Source organism: Enoplosus armatus, chromosome 4, assembly GCF_043641665.1.
Source record: "Enoplosus armatus isolate fEnoArm2 chromosome 4, fEnoArm2.hap1, whole genome shotgun sequence".
NCBI classification, from domain to species: Eukaryota; Metazoa; Chordata; class Actinopteri; order Centrarchiformes; family Enoplosidae; genus Enoplosus; species Enoplosus armatus.
In genome coordinates this window covers 7,166,158-7,189,162 of record NC_092183.1, presented here as the reverse complement: position 1 = coordinate 7,189,162, position 23,005 = coordinate 7,166,158, and the positions used below count along the sequence as shown (strand labels likewise).

Below are 23,005 nucleotides of genomic sequence, written 5' to 3'. Positions count from 1 at the left end.
CTTCATCTTTAGTGAAGAGAAGACTGACCGGAAATGCAAGTTTTTCCACATGCCATTGACCGGAGAGGGAAAATTTAAAATATGTGCAGTGAAGAATCCAGAGTTTGCCACAGTTGTTGAATTCACAGTTAAATATTAAGAAAATACTTTAAAAGCCTAAAGTTGCATTGAATATATGGTTTGTGTTGTCTTTTGCCATTGATGCTGCTTTTATTAACCATTTTCAGGAACACAGGAGACTACACGTGTTCCATCTGTCCAACGTTTTATATTCCAACATCATCTGTCGCTGCAGATGTGAAAGTATTAAACTTTATTATTCCCACGACTGGAATGTCCAACTAAGAATCAGAACAAGAAGAATATATATCTATATATATATATAGACCAAATTACTTTCAGCAAATAGAGAGAGAAAGACACAGGGGAAGACAGAAACTAAGGAAAGGTGATTCACTAATCCGATCTGGCAGTCCCACTGATAAAATTGCAAAACAAATAGGAAAGTATTTTGTCTTAATTCTCAGTGAGCAGAGAAAAACGTCAACATCCACTGCGTTGCCTAGTGTTGTGTGTGTCATTTATCAAGAAATTAGTCTAGTTATCTTGGATCTGGTGAAGTTGAAATCAATCAGGCCACAAGTCGATACTTAGATAAAGCTGGTTTATTTAAACGCATGGTCAGAGTAGAACCAATTACCACCCAAAATCTCCCCCGATATAAGGCAGACCCAGCTGATACAGTACTGAGTCAAGTAAATCCACATGACAAGGGCACACTACATCCTTTGTCTGGAGTGAAAAACATGGTCACAGTGATACCAAATGTTCTTCCAGCTACAGAAACATACAGATATGGTACTAAAGTCACACAAATTTATAAAAGATACAAAAAATATAAGAATACAAAAGCATATCTTATGTCATCACGCAAAAAACATTATCAGTTAGGCACACAAGTGAGAAACAATACTTTATACAAGTATATAAAAATAGCAAAAAGGAGGCATGTCCACATTCATTAGGACTTCCATATGGTAATAGAAAACAATGATGTCACTAACCCTCAAATGTAAAATCTGATTTCTTGCAAACATGTATAACAGGCTTCATATAGAACTATGGAATAGTGGTAGATGGATTTTGAGTCCTTGTTGATCTTCACACTGAAAGTGATTGAGAGATGCTTCATAAATAGACATTTGGCAAAACCAACAACCATCAAGATCACACCATTACTTTCACGGCCACTACTGTGCACTCACGAATACGGCTTTTCATCTGTGTGGTTTCTCACGTGGACATTCAATGCTGAAATGTCATAGAATCCTTTCCCGCAGGTCTTGCAAAGGTACGGCTTCTCACCAGTGTGGGCTCTTCTCACGTGGACTAACAAGTCACCACTCTGTCTGAAAGCTCTCCCACATGTTTTGCAAGAGTATGGCTTTTCACCCGTGTGGATTCTTATATGCCTACTCAATGCTGACATGTAACAGAATCTTTTCCCACAAGTCTTGCAACAGTACGGCTTCTCACCTGTGTGGGTTCTCATGTGGACTGTCAAGTCACTACTAAGTCTGAAAGCTTTCCCACATGTTGTACATGTAAACGGGTTTTCACCTGTGTGGATTCTCATATGAACGTTCAATTCTGTTGCCTGGCGGAAACTTTTCCCACACGTCTTGCAACAATATGGTTTCTCACCCGTGTGGGTTCTCATGTGGACTTTCAAGTCTTTGCTAACACTGAAATCTTTCCCACATGTTTCACAACAATATGGCTTTTCACCTGTGTGAATTCTTAAGTGTATTTTCAAATTGTACTTAGACTGGAACGTTTTCTCACAAGTGTCACACTGGAATTTTTTTTTAACTGTAGGAGAATTACTGTGCGCATTTAACATGGTATGGTTGTATACATATTTAGTGTTACTTTTGCTTTTGAGAAGTCTTTTCTGTGGTTCTGGTTTTGTATTTCTAGTCAATCCTGAGTCTTCATGCTTGTCTTCCTTCTGATCTTGTCTCTCAGCTACATGAGAGTTGTGAGAGAGGAGCTGGTGGTTACTTTTTGGTTCCAGTTCACTGTGGTCACTTTCCTCATAAGTAGGAGTCAACATGAAGGTATGACTGGTGCAGAGTTCCTCCTGCTCCTCTTTAATCTGTGGAGGCTCTGGGTCCTCTTGGTCCAGACTGGAGTTCCTCTCCTGAATACAGAGCTGCTGGTCAGGGAGAACCTCCTCCTCCTTACAGACATGTTGCTGTGGGAGCTCTGGAGGGACAGAGGACAAAAGGAATAAAATAACATTACTACTGTGATGGTAAAGAAAAAAGAAAACAGATGTGAGCAAGTTAGTACCAGTAGCCTAAATAATTTCACAACTGGTGTTAAATATGAATCGAATTCCTCTGTTTTGTCATTAAGTTTTACACACCTATCCTGTGTAACTTTATTTCGGGTTTCCAGAAGATGTCCAGCAGTTTTCTCTGACGATCGATCTCTTCTTCGTACTCGACGATAGCTTTTTTAAAAACTCCGAATATTTCTTCAGCGGCAGCAGTTAGTCGCTCGTTGACAAACTCTCTCAAACACTCAACCGAAGACATTGTGACCTAATTACAGATGAAATAATTAGCTACGCTCCGACTACAAGACCGCGTCCTAGCTAATTTAACACGCCCATGCTGTTAACGTTACGAGCGGATACGTTTTTTACTTCCGCTGGACGTCACACTGTTAGGCTCCGACAGCGGAAGTGCCTTTCGTTCCGCTTTCGACTGATGTTTTTTTAGTACTAAGACTGTACATCTCCCTCGCTTTGGTATTTGTTTTTTTACTACTGTTGTTCATTTCTTCTTCATTCCCCGGATGTAGGCGATGATTCGATGATGGAAGGAAACTCCGCTGATACTGACTTTTTACATAATATTCTTTATTTGCATCAAAGATCAGGATCAACAGGCATGCGCATCTTAGCCTGGACAGCACCCGTAGCCGAATCAGTACTGCTGCCCCGAACACTGTTCAAGCTCAAGTCTAATACCTTTAGACATGCATGGGGTCCTACTATAACACACAAGTCTGTAAACTTCCGTTCCCTATCTAGGGGTCAGGAAAAGAGACCTCTCAGAATGATGTTTCACGTACCTTAACCTCTCAGAGATAACCTTTCACATACCAAGGAAGATCTCGTCTAAACAACAATGCATCTTATCTTTAAGGTGCCCCAACATCTGTTAATTGTTTACCTGGAACATTGCATACATGGCAACTTTGTACTACATATCATTGTCTGAAAAGACTACCTTTATGATTAGTATCAAATAATACACATCACTACTACAAACGTGCTTTTTGTCACTTCGCAGATAATGATCCAAAAGACAAATAGACAGTGGTGAAATAAGAATTCAGATTATTTAAGGAGAAATACCAGTGTAATTCACGGTGAATTCAAAATATTATGGTAACATGTAGCAGCTCAACGTTGAACTGAAGTTTTGCCTAATTTACAACTCGTTGAACAAAGCAATCTTATTTAATTAACGTTTTTTTTTCTAAACATACAAAATAATATAATATATGAATGTTTTGGTGTAAAAATTACAGTATTTGCATTTGAAAGTTGGTTAAGAATTACAATATTGCTTACATGTTAATTATTCAAATTATTTTAATCACAAAAATGATGCTATTTTCTGTTTTTAGTCTTATGTCCTGTCCATCAAACTATATCTAGATCAGTCTGTCAGTCTTTTTAACTTATTGCACACCAGACCTACTGACATAAATCTCAAGACGCTGGCTTTAAAAAAAAAAACACTTGACATATCCACACAACAATCGGTCATCCACATCACACCATTAGTTTAACAGCCACCACTGTGCACTCACTGTGAAACAAAGATTCCCAAAATATAGAAAACTGTGATTGTTCTCAGAAATGCAGTCGCTCAAAGATACTGTAATGTATGTAAATACGAAGGTGGACCAATTGTAAAACCTTGAGATCTTTTTACTGAAATGAAACCTTTCCCACATGTTTTGCATGAATGTGGCTTCTCACCTGTGTGGACGCTTTGGGGTCTAAGCAAACATGTCACACTTGAAAGACTTGTGTGCACGTATTACAGTGAATCTACATGGTAGTTATATACATAGTTGGTGTGACTATTGATTTTGTGAGGACTTGTTTTGGATCTGCATTTCTAATTGATATGGAGCCTCAATGCTATTCTTTAAAATGAGCAGGCATTAACTGACAACTGTTTTGATAATCAATTAATCTTCAAGTCATTTATCAAGTAACAATTTGGCTTTTAACCAGTTGGTCAGAGAAAGGGGGATTTTTTTTTATTACCTTGGATCCAATGAAGTTGAAGTCAATCAGGCCACAAGTCGATCCTTAGTTATAGCTGGTTTATTTACACACATGGTCAGACCCAGAGTAAAACCAAAGGACCAGAAGGCAGACCCAGTGTATATAGTAGGGAGTCAAGTAAATCCATGTGACAAGGGTAAACTACATTCTTTGTCCACCGTGAAAAACATGCTCGCAGTGAGACCAGCTTTTCTTCAGCTAACCTGGGGAACCTTCAGGTTCTTCCATACATACTTAATTAGATGAAACATACAGACACGGTACGGTACAATACAATACAATACAATATCGTCTTCCAGGTAATTTCATACGTGTGTGTAGCTAATGCTTCCAGTTAATGGCGGATCGCAATCAACATGCATAGGTGCATATTGCTACCTCCTGTACTGGAGTGTATTTCATTACAATAGTGATGCTATTTTCAGTTTTTAGACTTGCTTCCTGTCCATGGCTTTTCATCTGTATGGATTTTCATATGCCTACTCAATGCTGAAGTATTACTGAATCTTTTCCCACAAGTCTTGCAACAGTATGGTTTCTCTCCTGTGTGGGCTCTTCTCATGTGGACTGTCACGTCACCACTAAGCCTGAATTCTTTCCCACATGTTTTGCAAGAATACGGCTTTTCACCTGTGTGGATTCTCATGTGGCTTATCAATGCTGAAATGTCATAGAATCTTTTCCTGCAGGTCTTGCAAAGGTACGGCCTCTCACCAGTGTGGGCTCTTCTCATATGGTCTGTCAAATGACCACTAAATTTGAATTCTTTCCCACATGTTTTGCAAGAATACGGCTTTTCACCTGTGTGGCTTCTCATGTGGACTTTCAATTCTGATGTTTGACAGAATCTTTTCCCGCAGGTCTTGCAAAGGTACGGCTTCTCACCAGTGTGGGTTCTTCTCATGTGGACTGTCAAGGCACCACTAAGTTTGAATTCTTTCCCACATGTTTTGCAAGAATACGGATTTTCACCTGTGTGGTTTCTCATGTGGACTTTCAAATCTGATGTTTGGCAGAATCTTTTCCCGCAGGTCTTGCAAAGGTACGGCTTCTCACCAGTGTGGGCTCTTCTCATGTGGACTGTCAAGTCACCACTAAGTCTGAATTCCTTCCCACATGTTTTGCAAGAATATGGTTTTTCACCTGTATGGATTCTCATGTGCCTTTTCAATTTTGACATGTCAATGAATCTTTTCCCGCAGGTCTTGCAAAGGTACGGCTTCTCACCAGTGTGGGTTCTCATGTGGGCTTTCAAAAGACTGCCAAATCGGAAATCTTTCCCACATGTTTTGCAAGAATATGGCTTCTCACCTGGGTGGGTTCTCATGTGGGCTTTCAAAATACTGATATATTGGAAATTTTTCCCACATGTTCCACAAGAATGTCCCTTCTCACCTGTGTGGATTCTTACATGAGTGTTCAATGAAGATGTCTGACTGAATCTTTTCCCACAGGTGCTGCAAAAATATGGCTTCTCGCCTGTGTGGGTTCTCAGGTGTCTCTGCAATGATGACTTATACTTTAAATCTTTTCCACAAGTGTCACATATAAAAGACTTTTTATCTGTGTGCAGATTACAGTGAATCTTTGACATGGTAGGGTTGTAGAAATTGTTTGTGTCACTTCTGCTTTTGTGATGTCTTTTCTGTGGTTCAAATTCTGCATTTGTAGTTGATCCTAAGGGTCCACGCTTGTCTACTTGTTGATCTTGGTTCTCAGTTTCATGAGAGTTGTTAGACAGGAGCTGCTGGTCCATTTTTGGTTCTGGCTCACTGTGGTCACTTTCCTCACGAGTAGGAGTCAACATGAAGGTATCAGTCTGCTGCTTCAGTACAAGCTGCTCTCCCTCCTGACTGGTGCAGAGTTCCTCCTGCTCCTCTTTCATCTGTGGAGGCTCTGGGTCCTCTTGGTCCAGACTGGAGTTCCTCTCCTGAACACAGAGCTGCTGGTCAGCGAGAACCTCCTCCTCCTTACAGACATGTTGCTGTGGGAGCTCTGGAGGGACAGAGAACAAAAGGAATAAAATAACGTTACTACTGTGATGGTGAAGAACAAAACGTGAGCGAATTAGTACAAGCATATATTTAAACTATTTGGATTATATATAAATACAATTCCTCTTCTTTGTGTCAACAATGACATTTTACACACCTATCCTGTGTAACTTTATTTCGGGTTTCCAGAAGATGTCCAGCAGTCTTCTCTGACGATGGATCTCTTCTTCGTACTCAACAATAGTTTTTTTAAAAACTCCGAATATTTCTTCAGCAGCAGCAGTTAGTCGCTCGCTGACAAACTCTCTCAAACACTCAACTGAAGACATTGTTGTTTAATTACACATGAAGTAATTAGCTGCCCTACGACAAAAAGACCGTCGTCCAGGCTGCAACACATGCAGCTAATACACCGAGCGCTTACTGAGTTTACTTCCGCTGGATGTCACGCTGTTTAGTTCCGACAGCGGAAGTGCCGGAGATTTTTGTTCCTTTTTCAACTGATGGCATTTTAGTAGTAAGAATGCACATCTACCTCGCTTTGGTACTCTTTTTTACTACTATACACTTCGCAGATAATGATTTTCCATACAAAAAACGTTGAAAGAAGTATTATTATAATACCACGGTGTAATTCATGGTGCATTCAAAATATTATTTAACAAAAAGTACAGAGGTAATATGAGCAAAATAGATGTAAAGTAAACACAGGAATTCGATATATATAATCCAAATTGTTTAAATATAATCTGGTTTTAATTTGCTTGCATGTCTGCATTTTTCTTTACCATCACAGTAACTTGGTATCCTATTCCTTTTGTTCTCTGTCCCTCCAGAGCTCCCACAGCAACATGTCTGTAAGGAGGAGGAGGTTCTCGCTGACCAGCAGCTCTGTATTCAGGAGAGGAACTCCAGTCTGGACCAAGAGGACCCAGAGCCTCCACAGATGAAAGAGGAGCAGGAGGAACTCTGCACCAGTCAGGAGGGAGAGCAGCTTGTACTGAAGCAGGAGACTGATACCTTTATGTTGACTCCTACTCATGAGGAAAGTGACCTCCAGCTCTTCTCTCACATCTCTCATCTAGCTGATAGCCAAGATCAGAAATGAGGCATATGAGAACGCACACAGAGTAGGCGGTTCTTGCTCAACATATAGAAAAGATTCTGTCGGATGCCAGACTTAAAAAGGCACATAAGAATGCATACAGATGAAAAGCTGTATACTTGCAAAATGCAATTTAATCCGGACCCGTGACAAAATGTCAATGCAACCTGAGCTTACACTGCTAAGTTCCAAAAGTGGAAATGAGATAGGGTTTGTTCTATTTATAAATGTTGGCTTTTTATTCTTTAACTGGCATTAACCATCAACTCTTTTGATAATCAATTGATTATCTATGTAATTTATTAAGCATGAATGCCAAATTTGGTCAGTGAGGTAGTGTACAAAAATAGCAATAGAACTTCTAATATGGTAATATAACACAGTGACGTCAGTCATTCTCAAATGTAAAATCTGACTTCTTACAAAGATGTGTTGGAGGCTTCATATAGAACTATCAAATACGACTTGAGGTAGTGAAACATTCTGGGAGAAATATAACTAAAACAGTCATATAAAGAGAACATTTACACTAAGATATTGAGCTCTCATCCTTATGGAAAACAGTTTACATTCAGTTACAGAGATGTAGCTACTGAAAAAGTGTATTTCATTCAGTAGGTGAACACGTCTCCACAGGAGTGTCAGCTCTATGGTTTCTCCTGTGTCTATTGATCCTCAGGTGTTCTGTGAGTTCTTGTGTGTTTTGACCACAAACCACTAGAACTGATTAGTCTCCCACATATTTTGTAAATACATGGCTACTTGCTTGTATGCAATTTTATATGCCTTGACAAACCAGACGCTCCGCAGAATGTTTTCCCACAGGTGTTGCAGTGATATGGTTTCTCACCCGTGTGGGCTCTTCTCATGTGGACTGTTAAGTCACCAGTGAACCTGAAAGCTCTCCCTCCTGTGTGGATTGTCATATGAATTTTCAATACTGAAATGTCACCAAATCTTTTCCTGCAGGTCTTGCACAGGTATGACTGCTTTCCCGTGTGCTTTCTAATGTGGACTTTCAATATACTGCTAACTCTGAAATCTTTCCCTCAAGTATTGCAGGAATACGGCTTCTCATGTGTGGAATCACAGGTGTATATATTAGTAGGACTCATACTTAAAAGCTTTTCCACACGTGTCACATTTGAAAGACTTTTGACCTGTGTTAGTATTACGGCGATTCTTTGACATGGTAGGGTTGTAGACATTGTTACTGTGACTTCTGCTCTTGTGATCTTGATTATTTTGTTTTGAGTCTCCATGCATGCCTCCTTTCTGATCTCTGTTGGTTATCGGTTGATCTTGGTTTGTGATGTCTCTTCTGTGGTTCTGGTTCTGCATCTCTAGTTGATCCTAAGTCTCCATGCTTGCCTACTTTCTGATCTTGGCTCTCAGCTACATGAGAGTTGATAGAGAGGAGCTGGAGGTCACTGCTTGGTTCTGGTTCACTGTGGCCACTTTCCTCACAAGTTGGAATCAACAGGTATCAGTTTCCTGCTTCAACATTTTACAATAAAATTGTTAGTTAAGTAAAAGAACATAAGTAGCCTACTATCAGCAAAATATATTTAAAGTATGAAACGTTAAATTAATCATCATACAGAATGGCCCCTATCAGTGCCAAGTAATTATGTAATATTTGATTTTAATTACTGATGTCTTAACGTGTAACATTTCTATGTAGCAGCTGGTCAGTGTTGAGCTCAGTTTCACCTTTTGTTGTTTGCTGTCAGATAAATGTTTTGGAGTAAAAGGTGATGAAGAATTACAAAATGTTTAGATGATAACATTTGTTTCATTTACAAAAGTGATACTATTTTCAGTTTTTAAGTCTTGTTTCAAAAAACTACACGACACTAGTCCTTAAAAAATTAACATTTATGACATTTGGCAAATGCTTTTATCCACACGACAATCTGTCATCCACATCACACCACTGTGCACTCACTGTGAAACATAGATTCCCAATAATATAGAAGGCTGATTGTTCTGAGAAATGCTGTTGCTCCAACACACTGTAATGTATGAACATTCAAAGACGCACCTATTGCAAAGCTGTGAAGTTATACACATTTTTACTGAACTGAAATTTCTTCCACGTTTTTCAAGTATACAACTTGTCACCTGTATGGGTCTGACTACACCCGAGACCTCTGTGCTGCAGTGATACAGCTCTTCACCTGTGTGAGTTCTCATGTGGCCTTTCAAGTTACTGCTAGATCTGAAATCTCTCCCACAAGTTTCACAAGTATATGGTTTCTCACCCGAGTGAGTTCTCATGTGGAGTGTTAAGCAACTACTCCACCTGAAACCTTTCCCACATGTTTTGCAAGAATATGGTTTCTCACCTGTGTGAATTCTTATATGAGCGTTCAATGCTGATGTCTCACTGAATCTTTTTCCACAGCTGTTGCAATAATATTTCTTCTCACCTGTATGGACGCTCAGATGTCTTTGCAATTTTGACTTATATTTAAAAGCTTTCCCACATGTGTCACATTTTAAACACATTTTAGCTGTGTGAGTGCTACAGAGAATCTTGGTCGGGTTATATACACTGTTAGTGTGACTATTGCTTTTGTGATGTGTCTTCTGTGGTTCTGGTTCTGTATTTGTAGTTGATCCTGTCTCTCCATGTTGGCCTCCTTTCTGATCTTGGCTTTCAGCTACTTGAGAGTTGTGAGAGAGTCCTCTTGGTCCAGACTGGGGTTCTTCTCCTGGTTACAGAGACCTGCTAAACATTAACATGTCGTCATTTAAGTGCAACCTCACACACAGGATCCTTTACGTTAAGGGGTTACACACCTATCCTGTGTAACTTTATTCCGGGTTTCCAAACGAGTTCCAGCAGTTTGCGGTGACGAGCGACCTCTTCCTTGTACTCGACGATAGTTTTTTCACAGACTCCTAATATTTCCTCAGCAGCAGCAGCAGCTAGTCGCTCGTGGACAAATTCTCTAAAATACTCAACTGAAGACATTGTTGCTCTTGCAACTGATGATGTGCTTCAGTTTACGGCTATACCAGCAGCCGAGACAGTCATCAGTTTACATCTTCTGCCTCTTTTTCTTCTTCGTGGTGTGTTTTCGCGGTTGGCAAACAACGAGATGACGCATTACCGCCACCCACTGGTGTGGGTTCTCATCATTGACTGTATATGGTTCTCATGTTTCCAAGGGGAAACAAATAGAGACGGTATTACTTCCTGTAAGAGGTTGCTAGTACTAGGTGCTAAATGTGTGTTGGCTTGCGTTTTTACACTAGTAGGTGGACAAGGAAAAGAAGACCGAACAATTAATCGTAATGTTTGGTTTTTAGCTCAGCTCCTGCGTCAACTCAGCTTTAGTATATTTTCTGGTTCTTACACACTGTCAAAATGGGCGCATATTACTGTGCCATATGCAGGCAAACAACATTCACTGGGAAGGGACACATCTTCGGAAAAAATCACCAAAGCAGACTCAGAGTGGTTCTTCTTAAATTCTTAGAAAAGGTAAGTGGGTTAACCTCAGCTGACTCTTACTGATGTTTAATATTTTGAGTGTTTTGAGTTTACATTTTCTTCCACCTTGCTGAACTGGACCTATTTTCGTATTAGCCCTGATGCTAACGTTAGCTGCAAAACGTCGTCAAAAATCAAAATGACTATGATGTGTCACCTTTTGAGTGACACTGATTTTAGCTTTTTGGTTTGTGTTTAATAGCTTGTACTACCCAACAACCACAAAATGTTCAAAGCCCACTAATATATGTCGTTAGTTTGGTAGGTTTGTAGTAGTTATTGTAGTAACATATCACTTAACTTTATTACAATGCATTTTAGCCATTTATAATAATGATATATTATTATTATTTTGTATTATATATTATAACTCCGTAATATTTTTGTTTCCATCATATATACTATTTCATGCTATGATTTATTATTATTGGATAGTGTATGTACATCACCTACCTATACACGGATTTATTATTAATTTTTATACCTATATATTTTGATTAAGTAGTGTACACCCACCATGGCTGACTGGTTTTTATATCAGTAACCACAATATAGATTCACTATTAGATTATTTATTTTCCACAAATATTTGCAGTTTATTTATGCAGTCTAAGGTATTGTAATATATATGGTTTTGTCATCTCTCTAATTTCTTGAATTCCTCGTTTTATTTTTGCTTTCTTACTTTACAGTTAATCATCATTGCTTTTCTTTCCTATCATGTGTTGCTGTAACATGTTATCTTATCTCAGTTTAAGTGTATGACCAGTGCTGCTAGCCTGATGAGACAGAATTGCCATTTTGTTTCACTTCATTAATTCAGAAAAAAAGAGGTGGAAAAAAAAAAACAGCCTTCCACATAACCTAAACAACCTTTTAACCTTCATGAAAGTAGGATTTATTGCAAGGCTGTTGTATTAGACTGTATAGGTTTTAATTAGAGTATAACCTTTATGTTTCCTGTGTTTGTTTCATCTGCTGTCTCCCAGGTGAAGGAAGCTCGCAGAACACTTAAAAAACCCCAAATAGAAAAGTTTGATTGCACCCACCACAAGCAGACATTCTGGTGCTACTGCTGTGGGCTTGAAATTGAAAGAAATGTTACGGACGGCAACATGACTGTGCTGTACGGAGGCTTGTTAGAACACATGACCACGTAAGTTTTGATACTTATTTTGTTTTATACTGATGCCCTGTTTCACGTTCACCCAGTACAACCACACAATGACACCTACCACTCCAGGGTTTACAAACTTGACAAAGTTCTCATACTCTTGCTTTTGACCATATGAATTTTTATGATAAACTGCTTTTGTCTGGTTTCAGCCCAGAACACAGGAAGAATACACACAAGTTCTGGTGGGACAATAAGGCCGACCCCAAGTTTAGAGACAAGGTCATCATCTCAGAGGAGGAAACTGAAAGGTAGGCCTGATGAGCGAAAAGTCTATATTAATAAAGGTGGTTTCGGAAATTAAAGGATTCTCTGCAAGAATCATTGTTTGTTTTTGTTTAGGTTTAAAGCTGAGGTGGCAAAAGCATTGGAATCATTTGTGGAGAAGGAGGATGAATTCATTAAACAGGTAATTCACAATCATATACTTGAATGAACTCTGCATTAATCTGGATCACAGTTTAACAACAATAAGAGTCTATAGCCATTCTAGCAGCTCTATGAGGCTGTAATGCAAACGTCTACATGCTAACATGCTCACAAAGACGATGCAAACATGCTGATTTTAAGCAGGTCACCATGTTCACCGTCTTGGTTTAGCATGCGAGCATGCTAACATTTTAGCACTAAACACAAGTAACAGCTGAGGGGCTGATGTCATAACTTTTGGTCATAACATGACCTGATGATTGGACTAGATGAAAAGTCAGGGGATCACCAGAGTTATTACATTATCCTGAGAGACACATGAATGAGTGTATTAGATTTCATGGCAATTCGTCCAATAGTTTCACTTCACCCATTTCACTCAAAACCATAACTGTCAACCTCAAGGTGACGCTCGAGGAAAAGTCAGAGGATTAATGTCAAAGTCATTAGGATGCATCGTCTTGGCACCATGGATACATGTACCAAAATGTATACCAATCCATCCAGTGGTTGGTTGAGATATTTCCCAGGATAAGTGAAGGCTTTGACCTGCTGGTGGCGCTAGCAGAAAAGTCAGAGGGTCACCATCAGCAGACCATGAATGTCTGTACCAAATTTTCCAGTAGTCCATCAAATAGTTATTATAATAGATATTTCAGTCAGGACTGACCATCCCTCCTAGCATGGCTAAAACGTGTCTTAAGGAGTGTTATTTTAACCAGACTGGAAATCTACTGATGGTAATCTGTTTTTTGTGTTCTTTTCACGGTTGCAGGAAGCTGATTACATCCGGACCCAGGAGAAGCATCGTCAAGAGGTCCTTCAGTCCCTTTTAGAGGTTTGTTGTCTGAGGATGCAGTGGCAGTATCCATCACTGTGGCCTTGACTATTGTTTTTCATGATTTTGAGTTGCATGCAGTATAGGAAATACCACCATTGTCCAGCTAAACTCTAACTCTAACTGTCAGTAGTATAAGTACCCAATGATCCTCTGGAGATCTCTAAAAACTGTGTTTAGTGGCTAGGGTGCTTTAAGGTTATAGTAAAAATTAAAAAAGCATTTTAGTTGCAAACCTAGTTGGAGATGGTGAAAATGGATTGAAGATGGAAGAGAAAAACATGAATAGAGAGAGGTTTATGTTACAAAAAAAGTAGCGTGTGAGGATTGTGATGATAAAAGCTGAGATGAAGCATGATTGGTGCTCCTCTATGTACCGCTGTTGGCTTTTCCTGAATCAATATCAGCGTGACGCAGAGCCGGAGTTGTTCAATGGACCCAACGGCACGGACATGTCTGCAGAGGAGGCCGTCAGGTAACATTGTGTCTACCTACGTTTTATCCTTTTTGCATTGTGTCATCAATAGCATGTGAAATGACTTTTGTTGGTTTGGGGCTCATCTTGTTGTCTTGTTGGAACAGCTCTCAATTTACGTCTCAGGGATCAGACCAGCAGGCGGGCAACGGCTTTGTAGACTCAATGGTTGAAGTACGGTGGGCTACACCAGGACAAGGGCTGACTTTCATAGGTTATCAGGTAGATGGACAGCTCTCATTAAAAAAAAAAAAAAAAAGTTTGTTAATTAATTAATTGGGTTTTTTTTTTACACATACGCGATCACCTCACTTGATCACTTGTTTTCTCTTTTACAGGATTCATCAAACAGTGGAAATGTTCATACAGGTAGAGTGATATATAAATTTATGTAATGGTAGAGTATATGTCGAAATGCCAAGTTGGAAATATATATAGGGGGTGGACAAAATAACAGGAAAACCTTGCAGTGTATACCAAGTAGCCTCACATTAAGCGCTACTCTTCCCAAGTTGAGTTGAACTGTTATTGCTATCATTATGTAATACACACATCCCAGTTTTTTTCATATCCTAATATCTTATCTCATTATGCTATGTGATGTGATGTAGCGCCTTTTCTCATTTACCCAGAAGCTTCACAAAACCTTACATTACATCCTACATGGTCCTGAAACAAAACAGTGTAGTTGCATGTATATTAAGCGACTTCTATGCTTTTCAAAACTTGTGCAGAAACCTAGTGTCTCTAATGGTTATGAGCTCAGTTCCCCTCTTGCGTGTGATTGATGAAGAGTGAGCATATGGACTCTGTGTGTCATAGGTGCCGTCCCTCCTTGGCTCCAGGAGGATCCGCTGGAGGGGACCTCCAGAGCTGCAGCACATCCGGAGATCGGCCCATCGCTCCAAGACTTCCTCAAACAGAGTAGGAAATACACACAGAGATGTTTTAAGTTGCGTGTTATGTAAATTTGTTATCAGCTGGGCACTTTGTTTGCTCAAAGAAATGTTCCAGCCTTGATAATTTCCTTAAGCAGTTATGTTTTATTGGTTGCTGTCACATCACTTGTGGTAACCAGGGAGCCGTGATGTCTGTGGACTTTTTTCTTTGCTGTCATTTTTTGCATCACTGTCACATGCAAAATCATAGAAACACATTCAAATGTAGGTACTACTGCTATACTGTTAAAAACCATCACAGTATCAACATATTGGCCTCTGGTCTTAATCTTAGTCCATATTCACTTATGAAAAAAGCAATCAGAATCCCACTAAGATCAGAGTATACTTAAAATGGCCTCATCTGTCTTTTGCCAGAGGAGCAAGAGAAGCTGAGGAAACTTCCACCGAACAGAGTGGGGGCCAACTTTGATCACAGCTCGCATACAGACGCCAACTGGCTTCCCTCCTTTGGTAGAGTGTGGAACAGTGGCCGACGCTGGCAGTCCAGGTGAGATCACTCTTCACTACACCTGAGACTAATAAACCAAGACTCTACTCACTTAGTGCCATGCATTTTACACACATACAGACTTTAACTTAATATCCTTTTGATATCCTGTGTGTGTGTGTGTGTGTGTGTGTGTGTGTGTGTGTGTGTGTGTGTGTGTGTGTGTGTGTGTGTGTGTGTGTGTGTGTGTGTGTGTGTGTGTGTGTGTGTTCGGACAGAGAAATGACTAATTTGAGAGCTGAGATAGGAAAAACATTTATTCCCAGAATGTAAAATATCTTTGTCTGCTAAGTTTGTCAGCACTACCAGCCACTTTGGTAGGTGATCATCAGTGTGCATTGAAACCTGTAGCAGTGACATGATATATGATAGTTAATCCAGATGTTTTTTAAGGATTTTTTTTTTTTCTTTTTTTTTTTACAGAATGCCCATTTCTTTTTAGAGATGCAATCTTTCTGATGTTTTGTCTTTGTAATGTTCATTTTTCAGTCTCATTTTTGCTGAAAACACCACAAGTGACACTCTAGTTTGCCTACTTTATAACCAAAAAATATAATTAAATAATTAAATTAAAGATGATTTATTCACGTAGCCGCAAGCTGCATTCCCTTGTCCCAGATGTCAGCTGAGTAATGCTTTTATGTACAAACTAAATATTTTGCTCTAGTAGTATAGAAGTAACACTGTAAGCTCACTGTAAACAGACGTTATATCTACAAGGTGCTGTTGGCTGATGAACCTCAGTGATCTTCCAGCTAAACGGGACTTTTGAAAGCAAAAAAGCTTGTGCTTGACAGTCACCTGCTAAAGTGGCCAGGGATGTAGACAAACCTGATAGCCAATGGGAAACCTCCTATCTTTATTCTACTGGCTAGAGCCAGCTTCTGTGCTAATGTAATTTATTAGTGGTCATCATGGCATCACAGCAAATATACTAAAATACTAAATTAAATACTAAAACACGAAATACTAAATACATTTTATCATATTTCATTACCAGAGTTGGCCTAAAGGGATCATATTCACCTGTTGTCCCTGGCCAAAAATTAAAAAGGCATATAATGTTTGATTTTCAGTTCAGTAGATTATCTTCACTGTTCTCTCTATGCGAAAAAAATTTTTTTGAACAGGCATCAGTTCAGACAAGAGGAAGGGCAGAAGAGCAAACGGAAGAGGAAGAGGGAGCACGGCACAGAGGGGTCAAAGAAAGCAAAAACGACTGAACAGCTGACAAATTCTGACAACACTGAAAACTGAGTATGGTGTGTAAGAATTTGAGTGTAGAGATGTATATAGTTTGCAAGATGTGAATGATGTTTTATAGTATGTTTTTGAGGAGTTGTACTTGGTTGAAATGCTCAAGCTGACTACTACCGTTAGCTAAACCGTAGGGTGTGTATATAGGAAATTGTATGTAACCTTCTTTATAACATAATTGGGAAAGTTTGCAGCAAAGATATTAACGTAGTATATATATATATATATATAGTGTATATATATTTTTTAAGTACTCAAAGAAAGTAGAGGATTCTGATCGTCAAATTAGTGGTTTGACTACAGCTCTTTGAGTTCTGAGGACACCATGACTGTTGGTCACAGGCGAGTAAACACCAGGGGGCGCCAGCCTGTCAGCTAACAAAGGAACCTGTTGTGCCAAAAGAAAAGAGAAGAGATGACATGAAGGAAATCTGTTGAAGCCAACATTTAGATAACAACATGGTAAACACCTGTATTATCCATTTTTAAGGATGTATGTCCTTATTTATCCTAATGAGGCAAAAAAGTTTGTTTTTTTTCTCTGTCTCAAATTCTGATCTATCAATATTTTTTATAACAATCCTAAACGGTAACATACATAATGAGAGCAGCAGTTCTCAGTGTTTCCTCCAACAATAAACACGTCTTTTTGTAGTGAGCCTGTGCACTAAATGATGAGCTTTCATTTCCCTTTTCAGACCATGCTATGAGATGAATTACAGGAAAAGGCTGCATACGCAAATGTTTGTCACTTTGAGATAAGATGTGATGATATAAGTAAAACCAATTGTTCAATAAAGTGTATCACATATGTTTTGTTTCAATAAAACCAACATTTTAGGTTCAGTGCTTTTGAAAAATGGAAAGTTCAACCTGTTTAATAATCCTTTATTATAGAAAAAAGGAAGTTCGAGTCTATGAGTAAAGCTTTCAGTGGTGTGTAGGGACACTGACACTCTTTGGGGATATATCTGCTCTCCAGGAGCTAAAGTAAAGACGGTGAGGTAACAACTGGCAATATTCTGGTAATGGGATGTCTCAAACAAATGGACACTGTGTGGGAGGACACAACCAAGAATCTGTCACAAGTGTCTTTGAGTATACTTGTGTGTACTTGAGCCTACATTGTGGGCAGAAAACAGACAATCCATGATGAAAACTTGATTTGCCTCCTGAAAATCTATCTTATGTCTGCATGCGTGCTTAACTGCTGTTGCTCTCTTAAATGCATCCATGTTGAGGAATTGGTTTAATAATGCGGAATTTTGTGGTGCTACTTGCTACTTAATAACTTGATTTGTGGTAGGTATATGGATTTGACCTTGTGAAAATGCATAACACATCTAATGAAAACAAATACTGAGAGGTGATTTTGAAATGACTATTACAGTGTGAAATATGCAGAGATTGCATTACCTAAGGGGAGCAACCTCGCAGAGATGGATGAATGGCCAAGAGCAGAGAATGCAATATCCTATATTCCACTCCCTGAGCTTTCAGTAGGCCCTTCTTTTATCTGTACAATCCTCCTCTCCACAGCAAAGTATCATCAGGCCCCAGTGTGCTCTGGGTAAATGGGCGTGGAGCTCAGTGCAACTGCAAGGCAATATGGGGATACAACGTGTAGCTGATCTATTCTTAGCTATGTGACAACATGGCCATGGCTGATTCAGTACAAACCGAAGAAAAGAAGGGGGTTACCATGTGTACATTTGACTGCGAAGTTAACCGAGTAAACCGACAACATGTTTACCATATGTTGATGTCAGTGCTGTATAACTGTACAAACTGTTAGCTTTCATATCAGATCATGGTTCGTTGTAGTTTTCTGTTAAATATTATAGTGTCTATTGACAGCCAGAGCTGGCACTAAAAAATGGGAGGGGAGAAAAAAGCACGTGTACTGGGCGTTTCTTGAGTTAATCCATAGTCCAATCACGGAGCGGGAATTGTGAATAAATCTGCATATTTTACCGAAGGCGTAATCCCTGAGTGCTGATTGGTTGAGCGAAATAGAAGCGGCCAATCGCTTAAATGACAGGCGCTCAGCTGGCCGTGAAGCCCCACCTCCTATATATTACCTACCAAACCCCGGAAACGCTGTCGCTTAAAGGGACAGAGGAGGAATTTCAGGCAAAGGTTGAAACAACGAAAACAGCTGCGAGCACAAAAAAGACAGGCACAGAGAGGAAGGGACGTAGTCAGCCAACAAGCGAGCTATGTGGCAAGACAAAGTGGGAGGACGAGACTGAAACTGTCCGATTATTTTACCCATCAGACATCCAGCTAAGGTGGCTAACGGCTTTTAGCTTCGAAGTCGATTTTCGCCCTACAACGTTAGCTACCTGGGAATCCGACAACGCAGCAGTCAACACGACAGAGATAACAAAAAGGCCAAACTCCCAGACGACAAGGACGCGTCAGTTCTGGCTGCCAGGCTGTGTTATTCCTCCTGAGTCCACCTTTTTTTTCAATTAGGTGAGTAGGCTTCAAATTTTGCTAGCTGTCTACCTCGTAATCGCTTGCATTGTTTGAACTTTAAAGATAGCCATGTATGGGAATTGTACAATGGTTCAGGTTATTTAGTCATTTCCAGATTATTTCAGCAAAATGTTCACAGTCATCATTGTGTTAATTAACTCATCTGTGAATCTGAGCAAAGAATGACTGGAATCCAGCCTAAACCAGCTGATGACCTGACAGTATCTTGCAGGGTGTAGGGGGCGTTCCCCTGCTTTGTCTGCCTTCCTCACTCTTTCTTTATGTGTGTGCGTGTGTGCATGCAGTCTGCGGTGGTTAGGAGCAAAGTGATTCAAAATTTCAATGTAATGATAAGCATCATCGGCATGTGTGTGTGCGTGTCTCATCAAAATGCATGTGTAAATATTTAATATTTGTCATAACTGCATACTCATGCCCTCCTGGCATTGTGCATATATAGGCTGTGCAAGAACGAGGGATCAACCAGCACTAGCATATAGCTGTGAGATTATGACTGTAGCTCAGCGGGTGTAGTGTTGATGATCACTGTAAATCTTACAGGAGAGAGGATAGCACTGAGTGCAGTGGGCGTATTGTTCCCTTGGATTGCACTTGGGAGTTGCATTGCATCATTCAGTGAAGGGAGGATTGATGTTGCCACTAAACCCTTGTTGCAGTATATTAAGTGTTTGAGTAGAGTCAGTTATTACAGTGTTATTATGCTCAGCTGCAATGCACTGCCTCCCATTGTCCTGACGAGCAGGCCATGATGGCATTGACATACACATTAGGCACAAGTGTACGCAGTCGTACTCACTCTACATCACACATACCGCACATGTGCATATGGGAATCCACCAGCTGTCTCACATATATGTAAATGGAAGATTTCTGCACACACAAACACACACACACACACACACACACACACACACACACATATTTTATTTTATTTATTTTTTTCTCTCTCTCTCTTTCTTGTCCTTGCGTTGCTCTGACAGCCACCCCCCACTTCTCTGTCTGGGAGAAACCAGTGGGCTTTGTCCTCAGCTGAGTGTGACGTCATGCAGATCTATTCTGTAACCAACCCTGAAGGCGAGGTGCGTGTTGTTCAGCAGGCCTGGGTCCTGGGTCTGGGCTTGTCCCGTGTACAATCACTCTTTGACTCAAGTTCCCAAATGCTAAACACACTAGGAAATTAATTCAGTCTGTTCAGGTGGGACAAAGAAACATAAAAAAATCCTCTCACATCAAAAGAAAAGGAAGGGAGGGAGGGATCAAAAACTCAGCAAGGATGCGTGTGGGACATTTATAGCTTGGAAGGAAAATACCAGGACTCCCTAGTTATGACTGGTCTGTTTGCTTACTTCAAAGTGTAAACCTATCAATATGTTCAACCTCAGAGAAACATACTGTATGCTTCTTGGCTTACTGTCCAGCCAAGTACATTGAGTTAAGCAAGAGTGTTGACATGAGTAGCCGTGTGTTTTCTCATGGTAATATATGGAGCCATCAGTACCTAGTTAGGCTAGAGGATGAGTACATTATGGTCAACATGATGCTAACGTGAGGCATGTAATTGAGCCCAGTTTCTCCTGATTCTGTCTGAATAGATTAGGCCCGGACTAGCAACGTTACAGCCTCTGTCAAACATTGGCGTGCAAGCCTTACCTTAAATGCTGTTCAGCTACAGTATATAGTTTTATTCATGAGTAGTTCATTTGACAATCTGTGATATTAAGGGTTCCAAGTTAAGGGTTACCATTCATTTTGTAATCCTCTGTGCTCCCAACCTATGTTTGAACAAATGGAATATACCTACCGTACCTCTTATAGCTATCAGACTGAGTGGTTATGGTTCATGGTTGCAATTCTCCTTTTTAGCCTCTGAACCTGGCAGCGCTTTGTATGTGTGTGTGTGTGTGGAAAGTGGGGGTGGATATTAAATGCTTTGAGCTGATGAAGGCTTGTTGTCAGCCCTCCAATGTGTCTCTGCAGGATTTGATGTCAGAGATTACAGATGATTATGTGGGTTAGAACCAGTACTCAACACTGCTCTGGGGCTATATTGATCTCTAGTGTGTAAGAGAGTGTGTGTGCATGCACAAATTGTCCTTGCATGCTTGTGAGAGCTAAATTACCTCTTAAATAAAGAGCTATTTAGTCATTAAGGGTTAGATTTAAGGGTAAGAGAAGGGAAGGTCCTCACAAATGTAGTTGCGCAAGCATGAATATGACTATCACTGTTTTTTAATACATAGTCTTAAACCATCACCAAGAACCAGTGTTGACTGATAAAACTAACAAGAGGACAGGTCAGAGGGCAACATAAACTCTGTGTGTTTTTGCTTGTATTTTCGTCTTAATTATTTTCGTCCAAATGTCCTCACACTAAAGACACATAAGAGAAAGCCTCCAGGGTGAAGACATTTTTAAGGAGATAAAGTTATTATAAGAATCTCACTTATAAAGTGTGTTTTCAAAGCTTTTTCTTTCTCACTTTAACCTTGAAACCCTCACTCTGTCACATCAGGTCTTTACGCACACAACTAAACCTGGCTTCAGGCTTACCATTAAAGGTCAGTTAGTCCACTTAACAGTCTGTCAATAACAGGAACTAGTTAGTCCTCATACAAACCTGCAGTGCCCATGTGTTTGTAACTGTGTTCTCCTAGCATTGACTGACTGTGGTAAATAGATTAACCTATTTATATGGCAGTGAGTGGAATGTTTCATTGATAACAAGCATCTCACCTTTTGAGAGACAATCTAGAATTTGATCTCAATTTGATTGCACTTAGGCGTTACATTGCATCATTCATTGAAGGGAGGATTGATGTTTGTACTAAACTGACCCCTTGTTGCAGTATATATAAAACATCTATTAGAGTAGAGTCAGTTATTACAGTGTTATTATGCTCAGCTGCAATGCACTGCCTGTCATTGTCCTGACGAGCAGGCCATGATGGCATTGACATACACATTAGGCACAAGTGTATGCAGTCATACTCACTCTGCAGTCGTAGTGCTCCGTCTTTGTTTAGGGTGTTTGGTGGCTCCATTTATAGCAGTCTGCTCACCTAGGTGAATAGTGGAAGATTATACAGTGGGTAGATTGCACCAAGGCAATTTACCACAGCTGGCCATGCAGTATTGTTTGCGACATCAATTCTGGACTGATATTCTTTGCTGTTTTGGTTTTATTTATGCAAGCCACTCTAAACTAGTTTAAAATGTGTATTTTGGTAATAAGTTGTTGCGGGGCCTTTATACTCATGATTAAATATGAGTATAGATAAAGAACAACCTCTTGGGAGTTATTTATTTAACGAAGATGTCTAAAATCCAGTGCTGGAAGCCTCACAAGTGCGTTGAGTTTCATACTTGATCCTAATGTATTACTTAGCAGCCACATACACAGGCTAAATATAATTCTATGTATGTGGCCTCATGAACCATTTACTCTGTTGGTTTCCATACATGCCCCAGAATCAATGAGTTGATGTAGAAAGGCAGATGTATCTCTGTGCATTATATAGGTCAACACAGAGCTTATCAAGCTAAGACCTGTTCACTCTCCTCCCCTCTCCCTTTCGTCCTTGTCTTGTTCACTCTGTCCATTACTCTCCAGTACGTTATCATTTGTCTTGTTCCCCTCGCGTAGCATCAAAGCCCTCCGTCTCTCTGTGCTGCTTTAATTCCCATCTCTCCATCTTGTGGAGTATGTATGACAGGCCTGGGCCTTTGCATGCATCATTTGTCACTTAAACTGACTTATATACAGAATGACAAAATGTTCCCCTTTGGAAAACTGTGATTCTCATTATTGGAAATCCATTGATAATATTATTTTATATACTGGATTTATGTGTTGGGATTTATATAAAACAAACAAAACAGTAATGACCTTGAGGTTGTGAACC

At 39.8% G+C, this 23,005-nt stretch overlaps 3 protein-coding genes across 3 annotated transcripts in view; 1 reads left to right on the top strand and 2 right to left on the bottom strand.

Moving 5' to 3' along the window:
- LOC139283955 (zinc finger protein 721-like) overlaps positions 1-6,701 on the bottom strand; it is a 35,007-nt gene extending 28,306 nt beyond the window's left edge. Inside the window, 4 exon segments of the mRNA XM_070904069.1 lie at positions 1,304-1,856; positions 4,822-5,689; positions 5,774-6,373; positions 6,530-6,701. Coding sequence (XP_070760170.1) covers positions 1,304-1,856; positions 4,822-5,689; positions 5,774-6,373; positions 6,530-6,701 — 2,193 coding nt within the window.
- A 1,534-nt stretch (positions 6,702-8,235) lies between these two features.
- LOC139283760 (zinc finger protein 239-like) lies at positions 8,236-10,457 on the bottom strand. The gene is made up of 4 exons (XM_070903792.1): positions 10,283-10,457; positions 9,658-10,194; positions 8,595-8,637; positions 8,236-8,371 (listed from the first exon to the last, which is right to left on the bottom strand). Exons 1-4 carry the CDS (start codon positions 10,455-10,457, stop codon positions 8,236-8,238), a joined length of 891 nt encoding a protein of 296 aa, XP_070759893.1.
- Positions 10,458-10,853: 396 nt separating this feature from the next.
- cenatac (centrosomal AT-AC splicing factor) lies at positions 10,854-16,623 on the top strand. Its single transcript, XM_070904906.1, has 11 exons — positions 10,854-10,970; positions 11,969-12,135; positions 12,306-12,404; positions 12,496-12,562; positions 13,358-13,420; positions 13,828-13,895; positions 14,003-14,117; positions 14,234-14,264; positions 14,718-14,819; positions 15,212-15,344; positions 16,475-16,623. The coding sequence occupies exons 1-11, from the start codon at positions 10,854-10,856 to the stop codon at positions 16,599-16,601; spliced, it is 1,089 nt and encodes a 362-aa protein (XP_070761007.1). The 3' UTR covers positions 16,602-16,623.
- The last annotated feature ends 6,382 nt before the right edge of the window (positions 16,624-23,005 follow it).

Coding starts and splice junctions, on each gene's coding strand:
- LOC139283760 (XM_070903792.1), bottom strand. CDS start 10,457: ATGTCTTCAGTTGAGTATTTTAGAGAATTTGTCCACGAGCGACTAGCT. Junction 10,195..10,282: donor AATAAAGTTACACAGGATAG/GTGTGTAACCCC, acceptor CTCTGTAACCAG/GAGAAGAACCCCAGTCTGGA. Junction 8,372..8,594: donor ACGTGTGGAAAAGCTTTTAA/GTATGAGTCCTA, acceptor GAGAGCTTTCAG/GTTCACTGGTGACTTAACAG.
- cenatac (XM_070904906.1), top strand. CDS start 10,854: ATGGGCGCATATTACTGTGCCATATGCAGGCAAACAACATTCACTGGG. Junction 14,265..14,717: donor CAGTGGAAATGTTCATACAG/GTAGAGTGATAT, acceptor TGTGTGTCATAG/GTGCCGTCCCTCCTTGGCTC. Junction 14,820..15,211: donor CCAAGACTTCCTCAAACAGA/GTAGGAAATACA, acceptor GTCTTTTGCCAG/AGGAGCAAGAGAAGCTGAGG.